The sequence below is a fragment of the Anastrepha ludens genome, chromosome 2 (assembly GCF_028408465.1).
Source record: "Anastrepha ludens isolate Willacy chromosome 2, idAnaLude1.1, whole genome shotgun sequence".
NCBI lineage: Eukaryota > Metazoa > Arthropoda > Insecta > Diptera > Tephritidae > Anastrepha > Anastrepha ludens.
In genome coordinates this window covers 184,495,086-184,516,977 of record NC_071498.1, presented here as the reverse complement: position 1 = coordinate 184,516,977, position 21,892 = coordinate 184,495,086, and the positions used below count along the sequence as shown (strand labels likewise).

The 21,892-nt window shown below is 40.1% G+C and overlaps 1 protein-coding gene across 1 annotated transcript; it reads right to left on the bottom strand.

Moving 5' to 3' along the window:
• Positions 1-4,109: 4,109 nt before the first annotated feature.
• LOC128856108 (bifunctional glutamate/proline--tRNA ligase) lies at positions 4,110-18,862 on the bottom strand. Its single transcript, XM_054091499.1, has 10 exons — positions 18,684-18,862; positions 17,481-18,431; positions 17,248-17,419; positions 16,956-17,189; positions 16,296-16,899; positions 16,006-16,236; positions 6,888-8,168; positions 5,446-5,808; positions 4,443-5,374; positions 4,110-4,378 (listed from the first exon to the last, which is right to left on the bottom strand). Exons 1-10 carry the CDS (start codon positions 18,724-18,726, stop codon positions 4,222-4,224), a joined length of 4,968 nt encoding a protein of 1,655 aa, XP_053947474.1. The 5' UTR covers positions 18,727-18,862; the 3' UTR covers positions 4,110-4,221.
• Positions 18,863-21,892: the final 3,030 nt, after the last annotated feature.

Here is a 21,892-nt window from a genome sequence, read left to right as displayed (position 1 = left end):
ATGCTTGTGTAATCTAACTGTATTTTTTCTGTTTGTTTGCTGCCGAGGTAAGAGTAATAATGAAAAACAAAAACAAACGCACAAACTAACGTCACACTCAAAGTGAACCACCTAACATTGTTTCTTTTAAAATAACGGGATATGTATTTTTGGATATTAATTTTCGCTTGCATCTTATTCTTAGTGTTTTAGTTGTTTATTATCAAGTGGGTTATAAAGATGGGTCGACAAACAAGTGTTGAAATTAGACAGTTAGTAATTGATCTTTTTAAAAAAGGAAAATCCCAAAGAAAAATTGCGGAATATGTGAATAAAAGTCGAGGAACTGTCCAGAACATTATACATCGCTTTACTAGAGGAGGAAGAGTAGGAAACAAGCAGAAAGAAAGCAAAAAAAGGCGTTTTCAGAAAGGAACGAGGCATTTATTTTGCGGGAAGCGAAGAAAAATCCTCATCTTAGTGCTCCAAAATTGACGAAGATGGTTGAGGAGCAGCTAAATATCCACGTTAACCCCGGAACTGTAAAAAGAGTTCTCAGAAAGCATGGTTATAATGGTCGTACGGCCAGAAACAAGCCATTTATTAGCAATAAAAATCGAAAGAAAAGGTTGGAGTTTGCGCTGAAATATGTCTACAAGGATATGAGTTTCTGGCAAAAGGTTCATAACGGTATAATGCAACGTAGAGGCTATAATATTGTAATATTTTTGTAGGTTCTTTTTACAGACGAAAGTAAATTTAACTTATTTGGCTCTGACGGTAAGAAGATGGTATGGCGACAAAAAAACACTGTGTTTCAGCCGGAAAACCTAACTCCCAGTATGAAGCACGGCGGTGGCTCCGTCATGGTTTGGGGCTGCATGGCAGGTGGTGGAACTGGAAATCTTCAACATATTCCAGGCATAATGGATAAATACGTTTATATAGACGTTTTGAAGCAAAATCTTAAGCCAAGTGTCGAAAAACTAGGGATCGAAGGTGACTTCTATTTTTACCAAGACAATGATCCTAAGCACAAGTCGTTTGTTGCGCGGGAATATCTATTATATAACTGCCCCCACGTATTGGAAGTACCACCGCAGTCTCCAGATATAAATATAATTGAAACCTTATAGTTCCGTCTTGACCAAAACCTGCGGAAACATAGCATTTCTTCAAAACCAAGTCTTTTAGATGCCTTACAAGACGAGTGGCGTGCAATTCCTTCCACATACCTGTAAGTTATTAGAATCAATGCCCTGACGTCTAAAAGCCGTTATTTCCGCCAAAGGTGGCCCAACAAAGTATTAATTTGTTATTTAAGTTCAGTTGAGCTAAGGTGGCTCACTTTCACTGTGAGATAGATTTGTGAATTATTTTAGTTTTTGTTCATTTTTTTATAATAAACAAAGAAAGTTCTTCATGTAAGCGATGAATTATTGAAGCTAATATTCAAACAATAACAACACATAAACCTTTTTTCCAATCTGTGGTATTTTTAAACAAATTTCTACTAAATCTGATGACTAGGAAGTGTGGCTCACATTGACTGTGACTCACTGTATGTATATTATATTAGTTATATTTGTGCTTCAATTCTTATAGTGTTACATTGTATGTGCATACGCACTGCAGCAAGCATCACTACGCATCGCCTTATCATATTTATGTACATTTGAATACGTATTTTTTGTTCGTTTGCCAAACGAAATTTTTTTCAATTTACATTTATTATAGGTAATAATATATGTATGCATTTTCTAGATAGTATAAAACTTTGAAATTTAAAATAAATAAAAGAAAACTTCAAAAAAACCTATTTGCATATATGGGGCAACTAAATTCAATTGCATCTTTAATAAATATAGTGTTGCACGCATATGTATGCACTGAAGCAACCATGACCTACCTCACGAGCTTCGCCTTATATACTCACATATATATTTCATGCAATAATTAGGGAATAAATATCCGAATGATCGAAGCCCTGCCTAACAAATGCTAAAACAATGCGAGCAAAGTACTTTCCTTCATAAAACGATCTGCCCATACGCCAATTTTCCCGACCAGTCGAAAATAGTCAATATTGGAATATTTCGCATTGAATTATTTGCCAATATTTGGTAAATCTTGAATTTTTGTCAACGTTCTCTGGAGTACCCCTCAAAATTCCATGCGTTCCCGTCATTGAGACTTCTCTATACATAAACGTTCTCTGCGAACAATGCTTGCTAGAACCAAATTTACATTATTGGACATCAAACCACCAACACGCTTACGTAGTGTGCGAACTGAAGAAAATATCGCAGCTGTATCGGCCAGTGTTAATGATGACCATCAATTATCGATTCGTCGCCGTTGGCCGCAATTGGGCCTCTGTTACTCAACAACGTGGAAGATTTTGCGAAAGGATTTAGGTGTGAAGCCTTTCAAAATACAGCTGGTGCAAGAATTGAAGCCGAACGACCTACCGCAACGCAGAACTTTTAACGAATGGGCTCTTGGAAAGTTGGCCGAAGATCCACTTTTTTATCGAAAAATTGTGTTCAACAACGCAGCTCATTTCTAGATAAAAATAAATAAATAAATAATTGGCGCGTACACTTCTGTTAGGTGTTTGGCCGAGCTCCTCCTCCGATTTGTGGTGTGCGTCTTGATGTTGTTCCACAAATGGAGGGACCTACAGTTTCAAGCCGACTCCGAACGGCAGATATATATTTTTATGAGGAGCTTTTTCATGGCAGAATTACACTCGGAGGTTTGACATTGCCTGCCGAGGGGCGACCGCTATTAGAAAAATGTTTTTCTAGATCAATGGGTACGTAAATAAGCAGAATTGTCGATTTTAGAGTGAAAATCCGCCAGAAGAATTGCAAGAGTTACCAATGTATCCAGAAAAGGTCACAGTTTGGTGCGGTTTATGGGGTGAAGGTATCATTGCACCGTAGTTCTTTAAAGAAGCTGCGAATCGTAACGTAACTGTGAATGGTGAGCGGTACCGTGAAATTATATCCAACTTTTTTTTGCCCAAAATGCAAGAGCTTGACTTGCATTACATGCGGTTTCAGCAAGACGGTGCCACATGCCACACAGAACATTTTATTTCACGTTCGGGACCTGTCAATTGGCCACCCAGATCGTGCGATATAACGCCTTTAGATTATTGTTTGTGGGACTATTCAGGCAAGCCTGCTTCAATTAACGCATTGGAAGACAACATTAAAGCATTTATATATGACATACCGGCCGAAACATTAGAAAGAGTGTGCCAAAATTGGACTAAGCGGATGGACCATTAGAAGCGCAGTCGCGGTCAACATTTGCATGAAATAATCTTCAAACATTAAATTATATGGACTTTACTATCGATTTAAATAAAAATTTCATGCATTTTTCTGAATTTTACGCGTGTTTTTTTTTGAAAAACTTTCCTATAGCTCTTAAAAAATCACTCTTATTTGAACAATATTTCCCACAAAAATTTGGTAATTATTAACTTATATGTATTGTTGTCACGTGACGAACGAACGATTCAATCATGTCGAAGAAAAGCAATCACCGTGCTATTTCAACACAGTTAAACGTTTCAAAAACGATGGATTTTTAAGCTTTGATATATTTTTCTGGGTATTCTCGTTTGGGCATCTTCGAGAGCCGACTTAAATTATTTTAATTTTATTTTTATATTTTCTATTTAATTGTAAATTGAAGATTTGCGTTAAAATGATTTCTTTCTAATTATTTAACACATCAAAATAATCTGAAAAGTCATCAGAAAGTTGAACATCTTCTAAGAGGCAAATGCTTTGGATATTCCGGAACCTGTGTAAGTGCATGTACAAAATTGTCTTCTCAACATTAACGTACATCTTTTTTTAGCTTTGTTTCGTTCTACAGGATAAAAAAGAACTCTTGCAAAGTATTATTAACGATATTAAGTATTTTTCGGCGACGTAGTCGAATGGGTTTATACGTGATTACCAATCGGTAGTGCACGGGGCCGAAACGCCGAGCATGAGACACCAAATAATAGAAAGTTTTTTCTACTCGCGGTCGCTTCTCTGAATTGTAGTACATCCCGACACACAATTTTTTTTTTAATATTAACCCCAGTACTAAACACCATATAATTGGTTTCATAAAAATCAGAAACATTGTCGTTTATTTTAAAATCTCAATTATTTTGATTTCTTCTCTAATCCTTTTCGTTTTAGTGGTCTAGACTTATTATTTGGTCTTGCTTTAGTAACTGCGACCAAATAGCGTGTAGAACTTAGGTTTATGGGTGCAACTTGGATGAATACATTTGTCGGTTATAGTTATAGCCGCAGGTTGATCAAATGGTATACAAAGTGATTTAGCGCCCATAGACGGTGCCCCAGGCTCTGCATCCTCGTCTCTGCAAACAAATTTGTTTTATAACGAAGCTAATTTAGACAAAACAACAAAAATTTCGTACTAACCTTGTACTATCTCCCTTGATTTTTTCTTCGCAGCCAATTTCGCCACAGAACGGGGAAAGCATAATGTTCTTACCATCCAAAAATTTACAGAACTCTGTCCAATTCTTTGTAATTTTTGTATGTTCAACCATATCTCTTTTCGCTTTCGCCAGCATGCTGTCATGTATTGTTTCCAACAATTGGCTTATTTTCGACTCTACATCTTCCATTGCCAAAATAAGCTTCTCGCCCGTATCACGACGCACTGCCACAATTTGGTTTGCCTTCATATCCTTCGGACCGAGTTCGATACGCACTGGTACACCCTTCAATTCCCAGTGATTAAACTTCCATCCAGGTGAATAATTGTCACGATAATCACCTTCACAGCGAATCCCCTTTGCGTTCAATTGAGCTTCGAGTTGCTTGCATGATTTCAGTAGTTCTTCACGTTCGTTGTTTTTGGTATTAACAGTTATACCACAAGGCACAATAATTGCCTGAATGCAAGCAACATGCGGTGGCAAGACCAATCCCTGATTGTCTGCATGAACCATAATCATGACACCAATAGTGCGCGTTGTTATACCCCATGAGTTCTGGAATACAAATTGTTTTTCCTGCGTTTCCGGATCCTCATACACGATTTCAAACATTTTCGAGAAATTCTGACCTAAGTGATGACTAGTAGCGCCTTGAATAGCACGGCCCGATGCCGAAATGAAAGCCTCTACTGTGGTAGTATAGTCAGAACCAGCGAATTGCTCCTTTTCGGTTTTGCGGCCCTTAACTACAGGAATCGCAAGAAGATTAGTATAGATTTGTGCATAAAGATCGAGGATTTCTAGGACTTCTTGATCGGCCTCTACTTTTGTAGCGAAGGCAGTGTGACCTTCTTGCCACAAAAACTCACGCGTGCGCAGGAATGGTTGTGGATGTTTAAATTCCCAGCGCTAGATATAAAATTTCCGAGTTTGACTTAATTAATTCATGTAAATTGCAGTCTCTATAAAAGTACTCTTACCACAACGTTGTTCCATTGGTTTAGACGTAGAGGTAAATCGCGATAGGATTGAATCCACTTTGCGTAAGCCGGATACATAACGGTTTCGGAGGTAGGTCGCACAGCAATTGGCTCAGCCAAATCAGACTCTCCGGATTTCGTCACCCATGCTACCTCTGGCGCGAAATCAGCGATATGTGCCTTTTCCCGTTCGAGTGCCGCACGCGAAACGAAAATAGGAAAGTAGCATTCTTTCACACCCATTTTGGTGATTTCAGCATCAAACCAAGTTTTTATGAACTTCCAAATTGCAAATGACCAATGACGCAAAATATAACAACCAGACACATCATAGTATTCAATTAGTTCTCCCTTTGTTAAAACCTAGAAGAGAAAAGTGAAGGAAGGTATACCATAAATAGGAGATATTGAATTAAAGTAATCTTAAGATAGTACTAAGGCAGACACGTGGTGCATGAACTTAGTCGAATTTCAAATCGGATTCGATGTCCAGTGAGCAGTATATTTGTCCAACAGTTAGAACTCTTTGAGGGCAACGATTAGAGTTGTCAGGGCATTATGTGACGCTGGTTGTTGTTGTTGTATCAGCATGAAGATAACCCATACATGTATAGGGAATGCTGCTGGAGTGACAGTCCTTGGCCGGATATAAATCCGGGTCGTTCCGGTAACGTAGAACCGGATGTCGTGGGAGCGATGTGACGCTGGTTGTTGTTTTAACAGTAATAGACGGTGATCTCCTTAGACGGTTAACAATGAGGTGTTCCATGACTATCCTTTTACGCACATATGGATGAGTAGAATTCCCATGCATGCGACGTATATGGCAACGGTTTCCTGACGATACCCGCGCAATTGCTGAGTAGAGAATGCCAGCCAGGGAGGCAGGCGTAACCCCCTCGGAGCTGCGGGATAGGTGATACCTGGGTCAATAGTTGTTGTTGTTGTAGCAGCATAAACATTCCCCATACATATACGGGGAGTGACATATACTGAAGTGGCAATCCTTGGCCGGATATAAATCCGGGTCGTTCCGGTTACGTAGAACCGACTGTCGTGGGAACGCTGGGTGAACGTGGGTCAATAGTAATATAGAATGGTTGCTTAGTCCTCGAGGGATACAGGGGATCATGGCTTACAAGAGCATCGACGGGAACGAGGAAGCTGATAGATCAGCTAGAGATATAACTGCAACAAAACCAATTAGCCTGAGGTTTTGGATGAAGAGCACAACATTATTGGGATTGGTCGAAAGCATTTGCATAAGGGCAGAAAGCCGATCCTGGGAAAATAAATCCTTGAAAGGTTTAAAAAATCTGTCAAAATTCAAGAGCAAGCTCAGGATGTTTACAGAGCATCGTAGAGTACCCAGTCATCTACATTGTGCAAACCTTATTATCGTACTTAATATTGTTCAATTTAAACCAGTAAAAGAGACATACCTGCGAAAACCATTCGGGTAGATTGCCCTCTTTGGTAGCTTCAAGTCCAAGCCTTGTTTGCTTTTTCGACCCCCCCGCAGCACCACTGATCTCTTCTTTAGGTGTTTGGGCTTCCTTTTTGGCAGCTGAAGCCTTTTTTTCATTTCCTTTCTTCGAGGAACTGCCGCCGCCCCGTCCTCCTGCGGTTGGGAAATCAGTGCCAGTAACTTCTTTATATTTCGCCTTAAGTGACAGCAACTTTTTCACTTCGATATCAATCTCCCCTTTTGGTAAGTTATTAGATTTAGCAGCACGTACTTTATCTCCTTGCTCATTGATCTCCTTGCTGAGTAATTCTTTTTCTGGTGAGGTAGACATTGCTATAGGAACGTTTGTAGCAGCAGAAACGTCTTTAGATGGAATCTTAGTGTTCGGTGTCCAATCAGTGCCGGTTTGTTGTTTAAAATCAGCCTTTAATGCCAATAACGACTGCACTTCCACGTCAATTGCCGACTTTTCAGCCTTTTCCGATTTTAATTGACGTATCTTATCACCCTGAACTTTTATTCGCTCTAAAAGTGCACCAACATCTAAGCTATCGTCGCCAGTTAAGTCAATTTTAACGGGTGTATCTGCTGCTATAGGAGCATATGTTGTTCCTGGTTTCCAATCTTGCCCTACGAGGCTCTTATAGTCTGTTTTAAGGGCTAATAAGATTTTTACTTCAGCATCTATTATTTTTTTATCCGTCTTAGCAGTTTTCAATTGACGTACTTTATCACCTTGAGCAGTGATTTTCGCAATCAAATCTCCTACGGCGCCAGCTGATGGTGGTTCTGGTGACTTTTCCTTCTTAACAATCGCTGACACTACAGCACCCTGCTTCCAGTCAGTACCGGTAAGTTGTTTATATTCAGTTTTAAGAGCAATCAGTGTTTTTACTTCTGCTTCAACAACCACTTTCTCAGCTTTCTTTGATTTCAGCTCACGTACTTTATCGCCTTGTGTAGCAATTTTATGGAGCAATTGCTCAACAGCTGCGTCAGCATTCGATTGTGGAGCAGAGGGTGAAACTACAGTATCAGGTGTCCACACTTGGCCAGTTAAGTTTTTAAATTTAGCTTTTAAATCAAGAAGTATCTTCACTTGGGGCTCTATTTCGGACTTAGATGCCTTTTTCGCTTTCAAATTGCGTATCGAATCTCCTTGTTTGACAATATCTTCATTGATTGCTTGGGCATCAGTAGGACTTGCAGTAGCCGTGCTTGTGGCTGCTTCGCAATTAGAATTAACTTTAGCACTCTGTGAATAAAGAACATGCATATATATGAACGACTTTTTTATTAAAAAATATAAAGTACCAAAAATTATATCAATATATGTACATAAATATACACTTAAGTATAAAAACAAACACTTATTGCAAACTTACACTCAAAGCCTGAGCCCTATAAATGGTGTGCACCTTGCCAACGTCAGCACAACGTATGCATGATCAGAGCCGAATAGGCACAACAATAATGTAAATATGTATTTGAATTAAAGCATGAATTAGTTTTTAGATGCGCTACAAATATAAACGATCGGCTGGTTATTTGGTCTTGTATTTTTTCTTCAACGTCAACTTTTCAACTGTTTTCAAAAAGCAAAAACTAACCTGCACTGCTGTGCGTGAATGTTTGTCAGTAACTGATCGTTGTTGCTTCACGTTATTTAGCCATGACGAGAGCATTTCAAACAAGTTTCGAGCTTTCTTATTGAGAGTCGGTTGCTTAATATGAAAGTGAGAGTGGAGGGAGTTTGCTTGGAAAGAGTACCTACACGCATTCATGTTTAAGAACTTACACAAAGTATTTAAAATATCTGCTTAATTATTCGTTGTGTAGGAGCAACTGTTGTTTTTGTACAATTTATTTTTTAATTATTATTTTTATATTTTTTTTATTTATATTTAATTTTAAACTTAATGATAAAAGGATTACAAATCCAAAATGGTAAAATATTAGCACCAGCTACCAGAACTATCGGCTAGGTCATATTAGGAAAAAAAAGACATCTAAGTTAGTTTTATTTTGATTCCGTGTAAGTGTTTGCACATGGTTTTCGATGTTTTCAGTGGACAGATTACAGAAAACGAAAATGGTGGAAATAATAACAATTGGATTATTTATATATGACGTTGTAATTGGGAAGGAGGTCCGAATGAAGAAGTTAAATGCAATAATAGACACACATATGAAATTGAATGAGCAAGTTGAATACATACCTATGTATGTAAAAAATTGGAAATGAAATGGGGTTGCTTAAAAGGTTACGAATCAAAATCGTCGTAATATTTGCAACAGGTTATATAAATCGATTGGAATCTGTGCAGAAGACGTTTGTCCGGTTTGAGTTGCGCTCCCTTCATTTCTTTGGACTATAATTCTCGATGCCAGGTGATCAATTCAATGAGTGCATAATATAAGAAATTTTTTATCAGTCTTTTATTTGATATAGCCTCCGGTTCAGCTAATTGTCCCTTTCTGTCGGATAAAACTCATTTTAATGCGCCTTTTAAGATTTTGCGACATTTTTATCTGTTTAATAGAGCACTGGCCGAGTCAAATAAGCTCTTCGTTTCATTGGGCCTTTTTGTTTTTTTTTGGTGGGTGAGCAAGAGTTCCAAAGGGTTCCACATGCCTAAAAAAATCGCTCCTCTCCTTCTGGGGAAACTCTCCTTCTTTTACTTCAACGCAATTGTAAAATTACTTAATTTTACTTATAACTAGCCTGTACGAACTCTTACTTGTCTGTAGGAATTGCAATTTCGTAGACAAATTTGAAATAAATAAAACATTCCGAATATTAATATTAAGTCACATTTTGAATACATCCTACATACCGCTGTAACCAAACGCAATTAAATATATTACAAAAATGTAATATCTGCACACGTGTCAGAATATATAAAGTACAAAAATTGTCGAATATAATACAAATACTGAATTTATCTGATCCGTCTCTAATTTGGAATGGAGAAGATTGTTACACTGATGTAAAATTATGACCATGCAAGTAAATTGGATTATTTCACTTTTGTGTATTTTAACGAATTTTGGAATTACTTTTGGAATTCTTATTATTTTCGAAGCCGGATAAAAAGTTTTTGAGACCGGTAAATGCGCAAAATCATACGAAAAAATGTTGAATGTTGTCACGTGGAATATCTCTAAAGCTCGCATCACGATCATTTAATTTTTTAACTATATTTAGACGCCATTGAGACATAAAAAATTTTGATTTTAATAAAATGTTTTTTCTCGAGGTGGCATCATATTCGATGAGCAGATGCGTTGACCAGAGACTGGTGATGCAAGTCGTTGTTGTTGTAGCAGTACCTTTGCCCTGTCAGCGTAGTGTAATCACCGGTCGTCTTCGTCTAGCTCATCTAACGGTAGGCCCAGGAAATTAGCTGTTTCGACGGGTTGGGTCCAGAGGGAGTGAGGTGTTAGATGAGTTTGTTGGATGGGGCATGTGAAAAGGTGGTTAGTGTCGTGCGGGCTGCCTTCACATGCCGGACATATGTTTAGTATGTCGGGGTCGATTCTGGATAAGTAGGAGTTGTGCCAAGATTACGCGGGACTCTCGGGGAAGCTAGAGCTCTTCGTCTGCAATTGGTGGTGGTTGGACTCCGATAACGGCATTCGAGGGTCGGTAGCTTAAGAAGGTGTTAAGGGTCTCCTGATGAATGTCGTTTATGGCCTGTCTATACCCTGTCCGATCCTGGAGTGGTCTGTCTAGGATCTCGTCCACGTAGTTAAGGAAGTGCCTCCTGATGTGCCTGGGAGGTGGCTCAGGCTCAAGCAGGTGTCTGCATGGGTGAGGCCTACGGTGACACCCTAGCAGGAACTGCTTGCTGAGCAGTTGGTTATGCTCCTTCACAGGAAGCATATGAGCCTCGTCGTGCAGGTGTTGTATGGGGGACATCAGGAGACATCCAGTCGCGGTCCTAATTGCAGTATTTTGGCAGGTCTGGAGCTTCGTCCACTGCGTATCACTGGTTCCACGTGACCAGACAGGCGCAGCATAGTTAAGAACCGGTCGGCCTATTGCTTTGAAAGTCGACAGCAATATTTCTTTGTCTTTGCCCCAAGTGCTGCCGCCAAGCGACTTGAGGACCTTGTTGTGATTCTGTACTCTCGTTGCAATAGCGGTTGTATGCGCTGAAAAGGAGAGCAAGCTGTCAGAGGTGACTCCCAATATTCTGGGGTTGTTTACCGTCGGTATTGGGGTATCATCGACGTGTACCTGAAGTTGCAGCTTGACCTCCTTTGTCCAGGTGGTGAGAAGGGTCGCCGTGGATTTAGTGGGAGAAAGTTGTAGGTTTCTCGCAGTGAAGAAGCGAGAAAGGCGGGCGAGGTAGTCGTTTACTTTTTTGCATAGGCCATCAATGTCATTGCCCGACGCCATTATCGTGCAGTCGTCGGCGTATGAGACCAGTGAGACTCCCTCTGGTGGTTGGAGGAGTTTCGAAATGTAGAAATTAAAAAGCAAGGGTGAAAGGACACCACCCAGCGGTACTCCCTGCTTTATTTTTCTCTGTTTAGACGTTTGGTCTCGAAATATCACCGACGAGTGACGACCACTCAGGTAGTTCGCGGTCCACCTCTTCAGCCCTGGCGGGAGTGTTGACTGTAAAATGTCATCTAGTAGCGTGGCGTGGCTGACTGTATCGAAAGCCTTTTGTAAATCCAACGCTACTAGGACAGTCCTCTCGCAGGGGCGGTTTTGGTTATGTCCGCGGTTTATCTGGGTGTTTATGACGGTGAATGCCGTGGTGGTGCTGTGCACTCTTCGGAAACCATGCTGGTGTGAGGCTGGGGTCAGGTGTTCTATAAGGAGTGGGAGTAGAAGGGTTTCAAGAGTCTTCACTACTGGGGAAAAGAGAGTTATCGGACGATAAGACTCCCCTTGGTTGGCAGGTTTCCCTGGCTTCAGTAGTGGAACCACTCTCCCTAATTTCCACTTATCAGGAATGATGAGAGTGACCATAGACAGGTTGAAGACATTGGTGAGAAATTCTACTTCCAGTGGACCCAGCTTTTTCAGCATCAGTATGTTTAGTCCGTCAGGGCCAATGGCTTTAGATGGTTTCATATGTTTGATGGCCCCCTGAACCTCGTCGCTGGAGAAAGCAAGCGGTGCACTGTTGTATGTCAGTTTGTGCAACCGTCTGCTGGCACGTGTGGATCTGTCGACCGGAGGATGCAGTATAAATTGCCGGCTAATGTAGCTCGCGCATCTCTTCGGATCCGACAAAGCACGACCGTTAAAGGTGATATCCAATTGTCGTGGTGCTTCGTCGGGTTCGACAGGGACCTTACGGTGGACCAGAGCTTGCTCACACCAGAGGTGAAATTGCAGGACTTCAGATGCTCTACCCATTTGGTCCGCTTATGTCGGGTTAGCAGTTGCCGGATCTCCGAATTGAGATCCTTTATTTGAGGATCCCCGGGATCGGCCTGGCGTAGGCGATCACGCTCGTTCGCCAGAGCAGCTGCTTCGGCTGGGAAATTGGGTCGTATGTCCCGGATCCGTCCAGCGGGTATGAAGCGAGCCGCGGCGGCTGTGATCACCTTGCGGAATGCGCGTTCGCCTGCGCGCACATCGGTGGGAATGGGTAGGGCTGCGAAGATGTCCTCATTAAATTCCGCGAATCTGGTCCAATCAGCTTTATTAAAGTTGATGTAGGACCGGTGATCCGCGGAAACAAAGTCGGCAGGTTTCTCGATCGAGATGATAATGGGCAAGTGGTCTGATGCACGCGATAGCATAAGTCGCCAGGTTATGCTATTTATCAGACCTGCGCTAGCAATTGTGATGTCAGGCGAGCTGCTGCAATTGCCCACTACCCTAGCGGGGGCTTCGCCGTTTACAGTGCTGAATGTCGAGTCGTCTATCTACTCTGCCAATAGCTGTCCCCTAAAATCATTTGACAGGCTTGAATGCCAAAGATCGTGATGCGCATTAAAGTCACCTACTACCAAACGGTTTTCTCCCCCGATGAGCAAAATATCAGGGAGATATCCTGCCGGGCAGCAGGTGACAGGGGGTATATAGATATTATAAATTTTGAGCTCGGCATCGCCTGACCGGACAGCTATAGCTTGACATTCTAAGGTGCTGTTCCTGCGGTCGATGACTTCATCGATGAGACGATACTGTACTGAATGGTGGACTATGAACGCTAGGCCACCACCGTTGTCTCGCTCGCGGTCCTTTCTATGCACGTTGTAGCCGTCCCTGGTAATCAGGGGGGACCTAGCGTGCAGTTTCGTCTCTTGGACCGCAGCTATCTTGATACCATAACGGCTCATGAAGTCGACTATTTCGTCAATTTGCTCGTGAGTCCGTTGCAGTTCAGTTGTAATAGCTTGAAGCTTCGCGGGAGTATATTCGTAACTCGGGGGGTGAGGGATGCGTGGTGTTGTCTACGTTGGTCCTGCTGTGCGTTCCGCAAAATTTGTAGTGGCCTGACGTTGACTGGGGGCGGTTGCGGGAGCTCTGCAGTAGGGGGCAACGAAGTCGCGTGTCCACTCAAGGGTGGTGTGCAGGCCGGAGCACCTCCGAAAATGGTACCAGCCACTGCAAGAATTGCATTGAACAGTTGTCAAGTTCCGAGGAACTACGGTATGACACACGGAGCAGACTGTGCGGGGGACCAAGAGCTGCTGGTTTGTCCCCGCACTGGGGTAGGAGCAGGAGGGTTGTGGGTCAGTGAGGGAGTTGTGTTGCACATGGGGACTCCTTACCGTTGAGGTGTTGTTGGTGGCGGCAGTTTAACCGCAGTATCGCCGTTGAGGCAGGGGCCGCCTGAGGGCGGGAGCAACACGTGGCCACATACCTTGTGAACCACTCCCTGCGAGTCTTAAGGCCTGAGCAGGTCTTAAGATGACACCACCCGTCGCACTTATTACACCTAACCGAGGTGGAGTTCGGGTGGAGCCGTTTGTGGCAAATGCAGTAGTAAAATACTTCTGGTCCGGGGTTGGGTTCGACGCCAGCCCGGAAGTGAAGTATTTGGAGCAAACGTGCTGCAATGGATTGCTCCTGTGACGAAAGATTGGGGGTGGGATACGGTACACTAGACAGGGCTAGTTTGCTGGGGCGGCAGCCCTTGGTCGGGAAAAACACGAGTCATTCCGGTAACGTAGAACCGGCTGCCATGGGAATGCTTTGGTGATGCAGGTATTTTCACTTTGTTCTAAAACCTTTCCTATCTCATTCTTGTCTATACCCTTATGGCCCGGGAACTATACGAGAGACAATAGTTTGCGTGCCCCTAGAGATCTTATGAACTGGCGGCACGGATATTGATAGCTGCGGTTTAAGAAAAAAACTTCACAGTATTGTAGTTTCTCATTTATTCCAATAAGCACCGCAATGATCGCGAGCGAGACCGTGGTGGTAGCCTAGCATTTATAGTTCACCAAACAGAGCCATAATCTTATCGATGAAGACATCAACTAGGCTTCAGCGCTTAACAAGTCATCCAATTCGAAAAAAAAGTTTAGAATTGAACTGGACTATAAGTTAAAATGGAGTAGACCTGCATTTGAAAGAAAACTTCATGAGTGTACACTGCGTTGGTACACAGACGGCTCGAAGACCCCAGAAAGCATAGGTGCTGAAATATATGACCCAAGAACCAGCGTTCTGTGCCGATTGGTAGTTTTCCAAGCATCTTCCAAGCGGAGATGTATGCCATCTGTCTATGTGCAGCGCTAAACTTAGATAGAAATATTGCCATTCTGAGCCACAGTCAGACGGCACTCAAGGCTCTATCATCCTGTGAGAGTATCGCGAAACTGAATCTGCTAGGAACGCACAATCGCATCCGACTAATTTTGGTCCCAGGACACATGGACACATGGGAACTAAGAAGCGGACGCATTGGCGAGAGAGGTAGCCTCTCCATGAATAGGACCCGAGACTCAGCTCGACCTCTATCCTGAGTTTAATAACGGAACTGGATCTGGTTGGGGTACAGTGATGTGCAGAGGGCACAAAAGACCATGAGGTATGTGCAAACCTCGAAGAAAATCTATCTATCGAACAGTTTATCAGTTCATCAGGCACGGTGAAGTCACCGTCGTCATCGGCAATCTCATGTACCGGTCGTGCGGGGTACATTTACATGCCAGACATATGTTGAGTATGTCGGTGTCGATTCCGCCAAAGTAACGAGAGTCTCACGAAGCAGCTGAAACTCTTCGTTGTTGTTGTTGTTGTTCTAGCAGCATAAACATTCCCCATACTTAAACACGGGGAATGCTGTTGGAGTGACAGTCCTTGGCCGGGTCGTTTCGGTAACGTAGAACCGACTGTAGTGGAAACGTTTGCAACTCTTCGTCTGCAAGGCTGGTGGTTGTACTTCGATGACGGCATTCGGGATTGTGGAGTTTAAAGAAGGTGTCAAGGGACCCTCAATAAATGCCGTTTATGGCCTGTCTATATACTAGAGGGTCCAGTGGATGTCGTGTGAAGTCCAGGACATCGTCAGTGAGGTCAAGATGTCAGCTGACGTGTCTAGGAGATGGTTCAGCCTTCAGGAAATAGCTGCAGAGATGGTTCCTACGGTATCATACCAGCAGAAATTTGCTTGCTGAGCATACTGATATGCTTCTTAGTGACAATTGCACGGAGAAGGAGAGCAAACTATAGAGGTTGCCGACTTTGAACAAAGTAGTACTACGGTGACCGCCGTAACCGAATGGGTTGGCGCGTGATTACCATCATGAAGTGCACATATTCGAATCTCCGGGCGCCCAACATCGAGAGCAGCATGCAGCTACGAACCATGTGATGCACAGTCAGAGAGTCACTTTCTGAGTCTTTTAACAAATATAAATAGACTTCGGCCAGAAATAGTATTCAGCGTATAATTTTTTCGTCGGGTTTAGAACGCTTTGCATTATATCATTCTTGCTACAGTAACAATTTCACAGCAATAAATAGTCTATACACGGGCTGGCAAAAGTCTCAGTCAGATTTAAACAAGCAAATTTAAAGAATTCAACTTATAACAGGCAAGGAAATTGATTGTAATGCCTAAGGCTTAGTTTCGAGTTTATTATCAAACACCAGTCTTACTTACCTTTTTTCTGTCGTCTTGAGCATTAACATTAATTATCGAGCCTGAGGAAGGAGTATTTTTAGTGTGGCCGTCAGGTATGGAGAACAAAATGACTGGTGTCGTAACATTTGAGAATGGACTGGGTGGAGCATAAGCCACATCAACCTTGAAGAAGCCCCGACGTTGAAGCTGGATTATGTCACCTTTTTTACATTTCTTAAGTTCTGGATCGCCAAGCATTTTTACTTCTTCCTATTATTAATATTAATGAAATTAAAATACAGAAAATCAAAATTTATCCTAATATTTACCCTAGTCGTGTGCCCAATGTAATTTTTGAAATTTTCATCTTTTCCCAATACAGCTTTGCCGATAATGTTGTCAAAGTAAACACAAAATGTTGGTGGGTATGCAGACTCATCGTCTTCCTCAGCCAACCAAGTAAGTTTTAATGTTTTCTTGAAGTTCTTATCGTCCAAATTTAAAGAAGCATCGACACCTGTTATTTTACCACTGTTATCTTTATGTACTTTTTTGATTAACAAATTGCCCCAATTTATGAAGGTTGCATTTTCGCCTTCCTTTAGGGCAACAGCATCTTCATAATCAATATATATCCGTGGACCAAGTGTTACGTTCTTCATTCCAAGACTTTCGTTTTTCGGATGCACTGGTACTTCAACCTTCTCTATTTTTCCGCCTTCAATACGCACTACTACGCGATTGTCATAATTCAGTGCCGTGTAACGGGGTGCAATCGGATCGATCACTTTTTTATTAAATGACCATATTTTGTCCCAATTCATAAAGACGACAGATTTACTGGATCCTTGAGCGATGATGAATTCTCTCAAGCCTTCAACCGTCATACCACGTCGAATAATACCTCGCACAGTTGGGAAACGGGGATCATCCCTGTATAATGAATATTTAGGTCAAATAGTTCATTTTATAAAAGATGGCATTCTTACCATCCATCAACTAATCGCGATTCGACAAACCAAGTCAACTTACGCTTAGACAATACCGTGTTTGTCATGTTCAAACGACTGTATTCCCAGATATAGGGTTTCCGCAGTTTCAGGGCATCGATAAACCAATAGAACTGGTCATCGCGATCGTGATATTCCATGGTACGTAATGTATGCGTAACGCCTTCAATAGAATCGACGATTGGACAGGCGAAATCATATGTTGGGTAGACTCTATATGTAAGCAATATTTTTGTTATTGTGCATTATTTGTACTGTAATTTATATTTACTTGTATTTTGTCCCCGTCCTTGGGTGAGGCTCATTCTTGCATCGATATATTGTTGGATCTCGCATGCAGCCGTTTGGTGAGGACATATCAATTTTTGCACGCACACAGCATTTCTGTCCCCTTTCCGTGCCATTTTTCATTTCCCGCCATAATGATAGATTTATTTCTACATCTGTTTGGAAATTTTAATTTTAATTGACAAACGGCAGTAAATATTTAATTAATCAACTTACCATTTGATCGGTTCGCCGACTCAATACACTGTTCGCGCTCAAGTTTCATTTGTTCCGGTGGCGTATCGTCTACATAGGCTTTGCCATCTCTGATCATTTGCTCGCAATATTCCAACATTAGTTCAAAATAGTCGGATGTATGAGTAAATATATCCGGCTTGATTTGCAGCATTTTTACATCCTCCAAAATCACTTGTTCAAATTCGACCGTCTCCTTGGCAGGATTTGTGTCGTCGAATCGCATTATTAGTTTGCCATTGAAGTTCAAGGCATAGTATTGATTCAATAACGCTGCTTTAGCATGCCCTATATGCAAATATCCAGATGCTTCGGGTGGAAAACGTACGACAACTTTTCCCATTTCGGCACCTGGTAAATCGATAAATTTACCCTCCTGCTTGCGCTCATTGGTTTTCGTATGCCCATGAACAGGAGAGTTCTCGCTTTCGCTTGGACTTACACCATTGCTTCGTTTGCTATGTTTAGCTGCAGCGCGGGCTTCTTCCGGCAATGTTTGCAACACTTTCTGGATCAATGGTTGTGCATTTATTAGATTATACCAGCGTTGCACATGCTGAGGAATGCCTTTCGCAGAAAGGAACTCATACCGAGCATGCATCTCATTGAAAAGTGCAAAATCTGCAATCGTTAATTTGTTGGCAACCAAATAAGTGACAGGTGCAATTGATTTGTCAAGAAAAGACAGAGCCCAAGAAATATCCTCTTCACAAGTTAATGAAAATGATAACCAATGGTCAACCTGCGTTCGTTCAATAGCAGTTTCACCATATAATTTATAATCCGGCGCCGCTCGTGCCAACGCCCGCAGTAAATCATTATTGGAGTGACACAAAAGGCTGCGATTTTCTGGATATTCAAGCACGGTTTCATTGCCCCACACGATCTCAACGGCTATAGTTTCATTGATAAGATGAGCCGTCGCCAAACCACCTTTAATTATTCAAAGGTACAATTTAATTTGAAGACTTCGCTATTAAGTACATAATGTACAAAATGTCACTCCGACGCATAGGACCAGTTTTTCTTTGGTAGATTAATTGCGGTTAATTTTTAAATTAAGTTTTAACCTGCAAATTTAGGCACATACTCTTAACTAGCACTGAAAAACTGACCCTAAGAGCCACTCCAAAATTTTAAAGATAACCTAAAAATAACACTAGGGTAAATTTTCTTCCAACTTACTTATTGGTGGATTATTAATGTTAGCTGTTAACTTGATTGTCATATTTGTATCAATAATCAATCCGGGCTCAATTTATTTCTATACAAAATAATGGCAAACACCGCAATGGATGAGATAATTTACCACATCAATTTCCACACTACAAATGTTGTCTACGACAAATAGCACTGCACAAATTTATATGCAACATATCAAGGCGAATTCATAGAAGGTATATTCAGTAGCCCAACAGAAAACATTTTCATAGCAAGATGAATTAAGTGCAGAAGGTGGTGTCTTCCCAAAACAGTTATTTAATTTTCCGGGAATTTGACAACTCTGATGTCAGGCCCCATACCAATGCAAAACAAACGGAAAAAACAAACAAAAGAAGGAGAAACTACATGTTTGTGAAAATTCGTTTATTCATGGGCAACCTTGTATTCTATCATCTTCGGCCCATGAGACTTCTCTATCAAAATATCGACAACAAATTTCGAATATCGACAAAAAACTTACAAAATAATATTTCTAACTAAGGAAACTTACATAAATACATGTTTTCTTAGTTAATAATAATGCTTTTTGATTGACAAATATCTAAATTTACACAACGTTTTAATCACATTAATCACATTAATCAACCATGTGACAGAAGAGGACGTTTTGAAATCAGGTGATCTATCATTTTTGGGTAAGACGACGTCTTGTAACTTGTTGAAGAGGGGGAGACAAGAAAAGCAGGGTGACAACGAGTTGCTAATATTTTATTTGGGAAAATACCCATTCGGTCGCCCGCCTCTTTTAAACAAAGGGGTATAAGGGGGGGTAGAGGGGGTATTCTACTTTCTAAAAGTGAAAACCTCACCCCCAGGCGGCTTGTAGTTTTTAAGTTATTTGAGTTTAAAAATTGTAAAATTGACCAAGAATCCTCCTATTTTGGTTACTACAACCAGCCGAAGTGCTGCCAGACATCGTATAAATAAACAATTTTAGAAGATAATAAATGAATAGAAATACAAAATTTTACAAATTATTTCTATATTATATACGTCTATATATATATATATATATATATAGGTACATTTATGGATATATGTATATATTTATATACATATATATATTAATGCTTGATTTTCAGTAAAGTATGTTTGATTGTATGCATTTTGAATATATTATATATATTTTTTTAATTTTAAATTTTCACTATATTATGAATATATGATATATATATACATATATATATTTAAAAAAAAAAGAAAAAAAAGCGCCACAGGCGAAAATTTGGAATAAAAAATCGCGCGATTTTTAATTCCAAATTTTCACTATATTATACATATATATATTTAAAAAAAAAGAAAAAAAAGCGCCGCAGGCGAAAATTTGGAATAAAAAATCGCGCGATTTTTAATTCCAAATATTCATTATATTATACATATATATTATTAAAAAAAAGAAGAAAAAAAAAGCGCCGCAGGCGAAAATTTGGAATAAAAAATCGCGCGATTTTTAATTCCAAATTTTCACTATATTATGAATATATGGTATATATATATACATATATATATTTAAAAAAAAAAGAAAAAAAAGCGCCGCAGGCGAAAATTTGAAATAAAAAATCGTCTATGCTGTCCACAGTATTTTTGCGTAAAACTTTCTTCTGCGTAGGCGGCCTTCGGCCGCACTTCAAAAAAATAACCCTCATCAGTCCAACTCCGGCTACGCAATCCACAGTATTTTTGCGTAGGACTCTTTTTCGCGTGGGCGGCCTTCGGCCGCGCTTCAATACAATAATCCTCATCAGTCCAACTCCGGCTAGGCAATCCACAGTATTTTTGCGTAGTACTCCTTTTCGCGTAGGAATTTTACGTGAAGCTGAACTGTATTTCGAAAATCATATCGATATTGTATTTATATATATTTACGAACTCAATATATACACCGTAGAAGTTGTAAACCCCCATTCCCTCATTATTCTAACAAAAAAGAGTGTGCAGAGAACGTTAAATATACATTAACGCTCTCTGGAGTGTGTGGAAATTATGTTCCTATGTTGCTTCGTTTTCAATCGCATTCAATTTTTTTATTATTTTTTGCTTCTGGCAGCACTCCATTCAGCCATGCTTTTCAGTTATTGTAAATTTAGCTGGCGCGTCAAGTGTTTGCAAGTTATAAATGCAATTTAAATTGTTAATTTATGGTATATATCAATAAAAAGAGTTAAAAACGTGTGTGTATGTTAATGTAGTTTGAATATTTATTAAAATAAATGTGATAAGTGCACTTATTGTATCAAAATTTGGTGAAGGTAAAAGACAAATTTTATCAACAAATAACTTAAAAACTATTATTAACTGAATAGTGTTGGTGCTAGTTTTAGCAAAATAAATAAAATATTTTGTGCTACTGCTTTGCTCGTAATTCCCTAAATTATCTAGTATTCTTGTGCGGGTCGGTTATAAAAGAATACAGTTAGTAACAATTTCCACATATAATAAAAATTAGCACAATCTACATAAAATACACTATAAAGCAATAAAAATTAAATTTAAAAGAAATTACCAAACCCTGAAAGACAAGGCGGGAACTATAATTATAAAATATATCGTAATTTGTGAATATAAGATAAAAAATAGGTAATAAAAGCTAATTTGTAAAACAACAATCAAATTAACATTTCGTATATTTCTTATTTTCTTTTTTTAGCAATTATATCTCTCTCTTGACTTAGTAAGCTGAAAACTCATTGCCCCCCACGCATCCCCGAACCGACTTATTCTTTACTTTTGACATCAACATGGATCTAACTTTAATATTTGCCTTCTTCATTTTTATTTGAATATAAATTATGAAAAAAATATATATATACAATATTATATAAATATACAATATGTATAAAAATATGCATATCGTAAAAACAGTTAGTCGTGGTGTCTTATTCCGGCAGACCTCCATTTCGCCTTGCAGCTGATCATCAGCCCAGCGATTGGCAGTGCTGTCAAGCACTCAAACGTGTTAAATTTTAGAAAAGTTCTGACTCGATACTTTAAGTATTAATCGATACACGGTACCGATTTAAAAGTACAAAATACGAGTGTAGGAGATGAAAGCTCCGCTAATGCTGATTAAAATTATGTATATAAAACGTGTACAGGTTTTATGATAGGTAGAAGTAAGGACATATATTGTTTGTTTGACCCAAAATGTCTGTGGACAATCGCTTTAAAGG

Bases quoted from the DNA above. Each gene is read 5' to 3' on its own strand.
- LOC128856108 (XM_054091499.1), bottom strand. From the start codon at position 18,726: ATGACAATCAAGTTAACAGCTAACATTAATAATCCACCAATAA. The intron at 5,809-6,887 runs GTATGTCTCTTT...TTTCTCTTCTAG, and splicing joins TACCCGAATGGTTTTCGCAG to GTTTTAACAAAGGGAGAACT. The intron at 5,375-5,445 runs GTAAGAGTACTT...TTTTATATCTAG, and splicing joins ACCAATGGAACAACGTTGTG to CGCTGGGAATTTAAACATCC.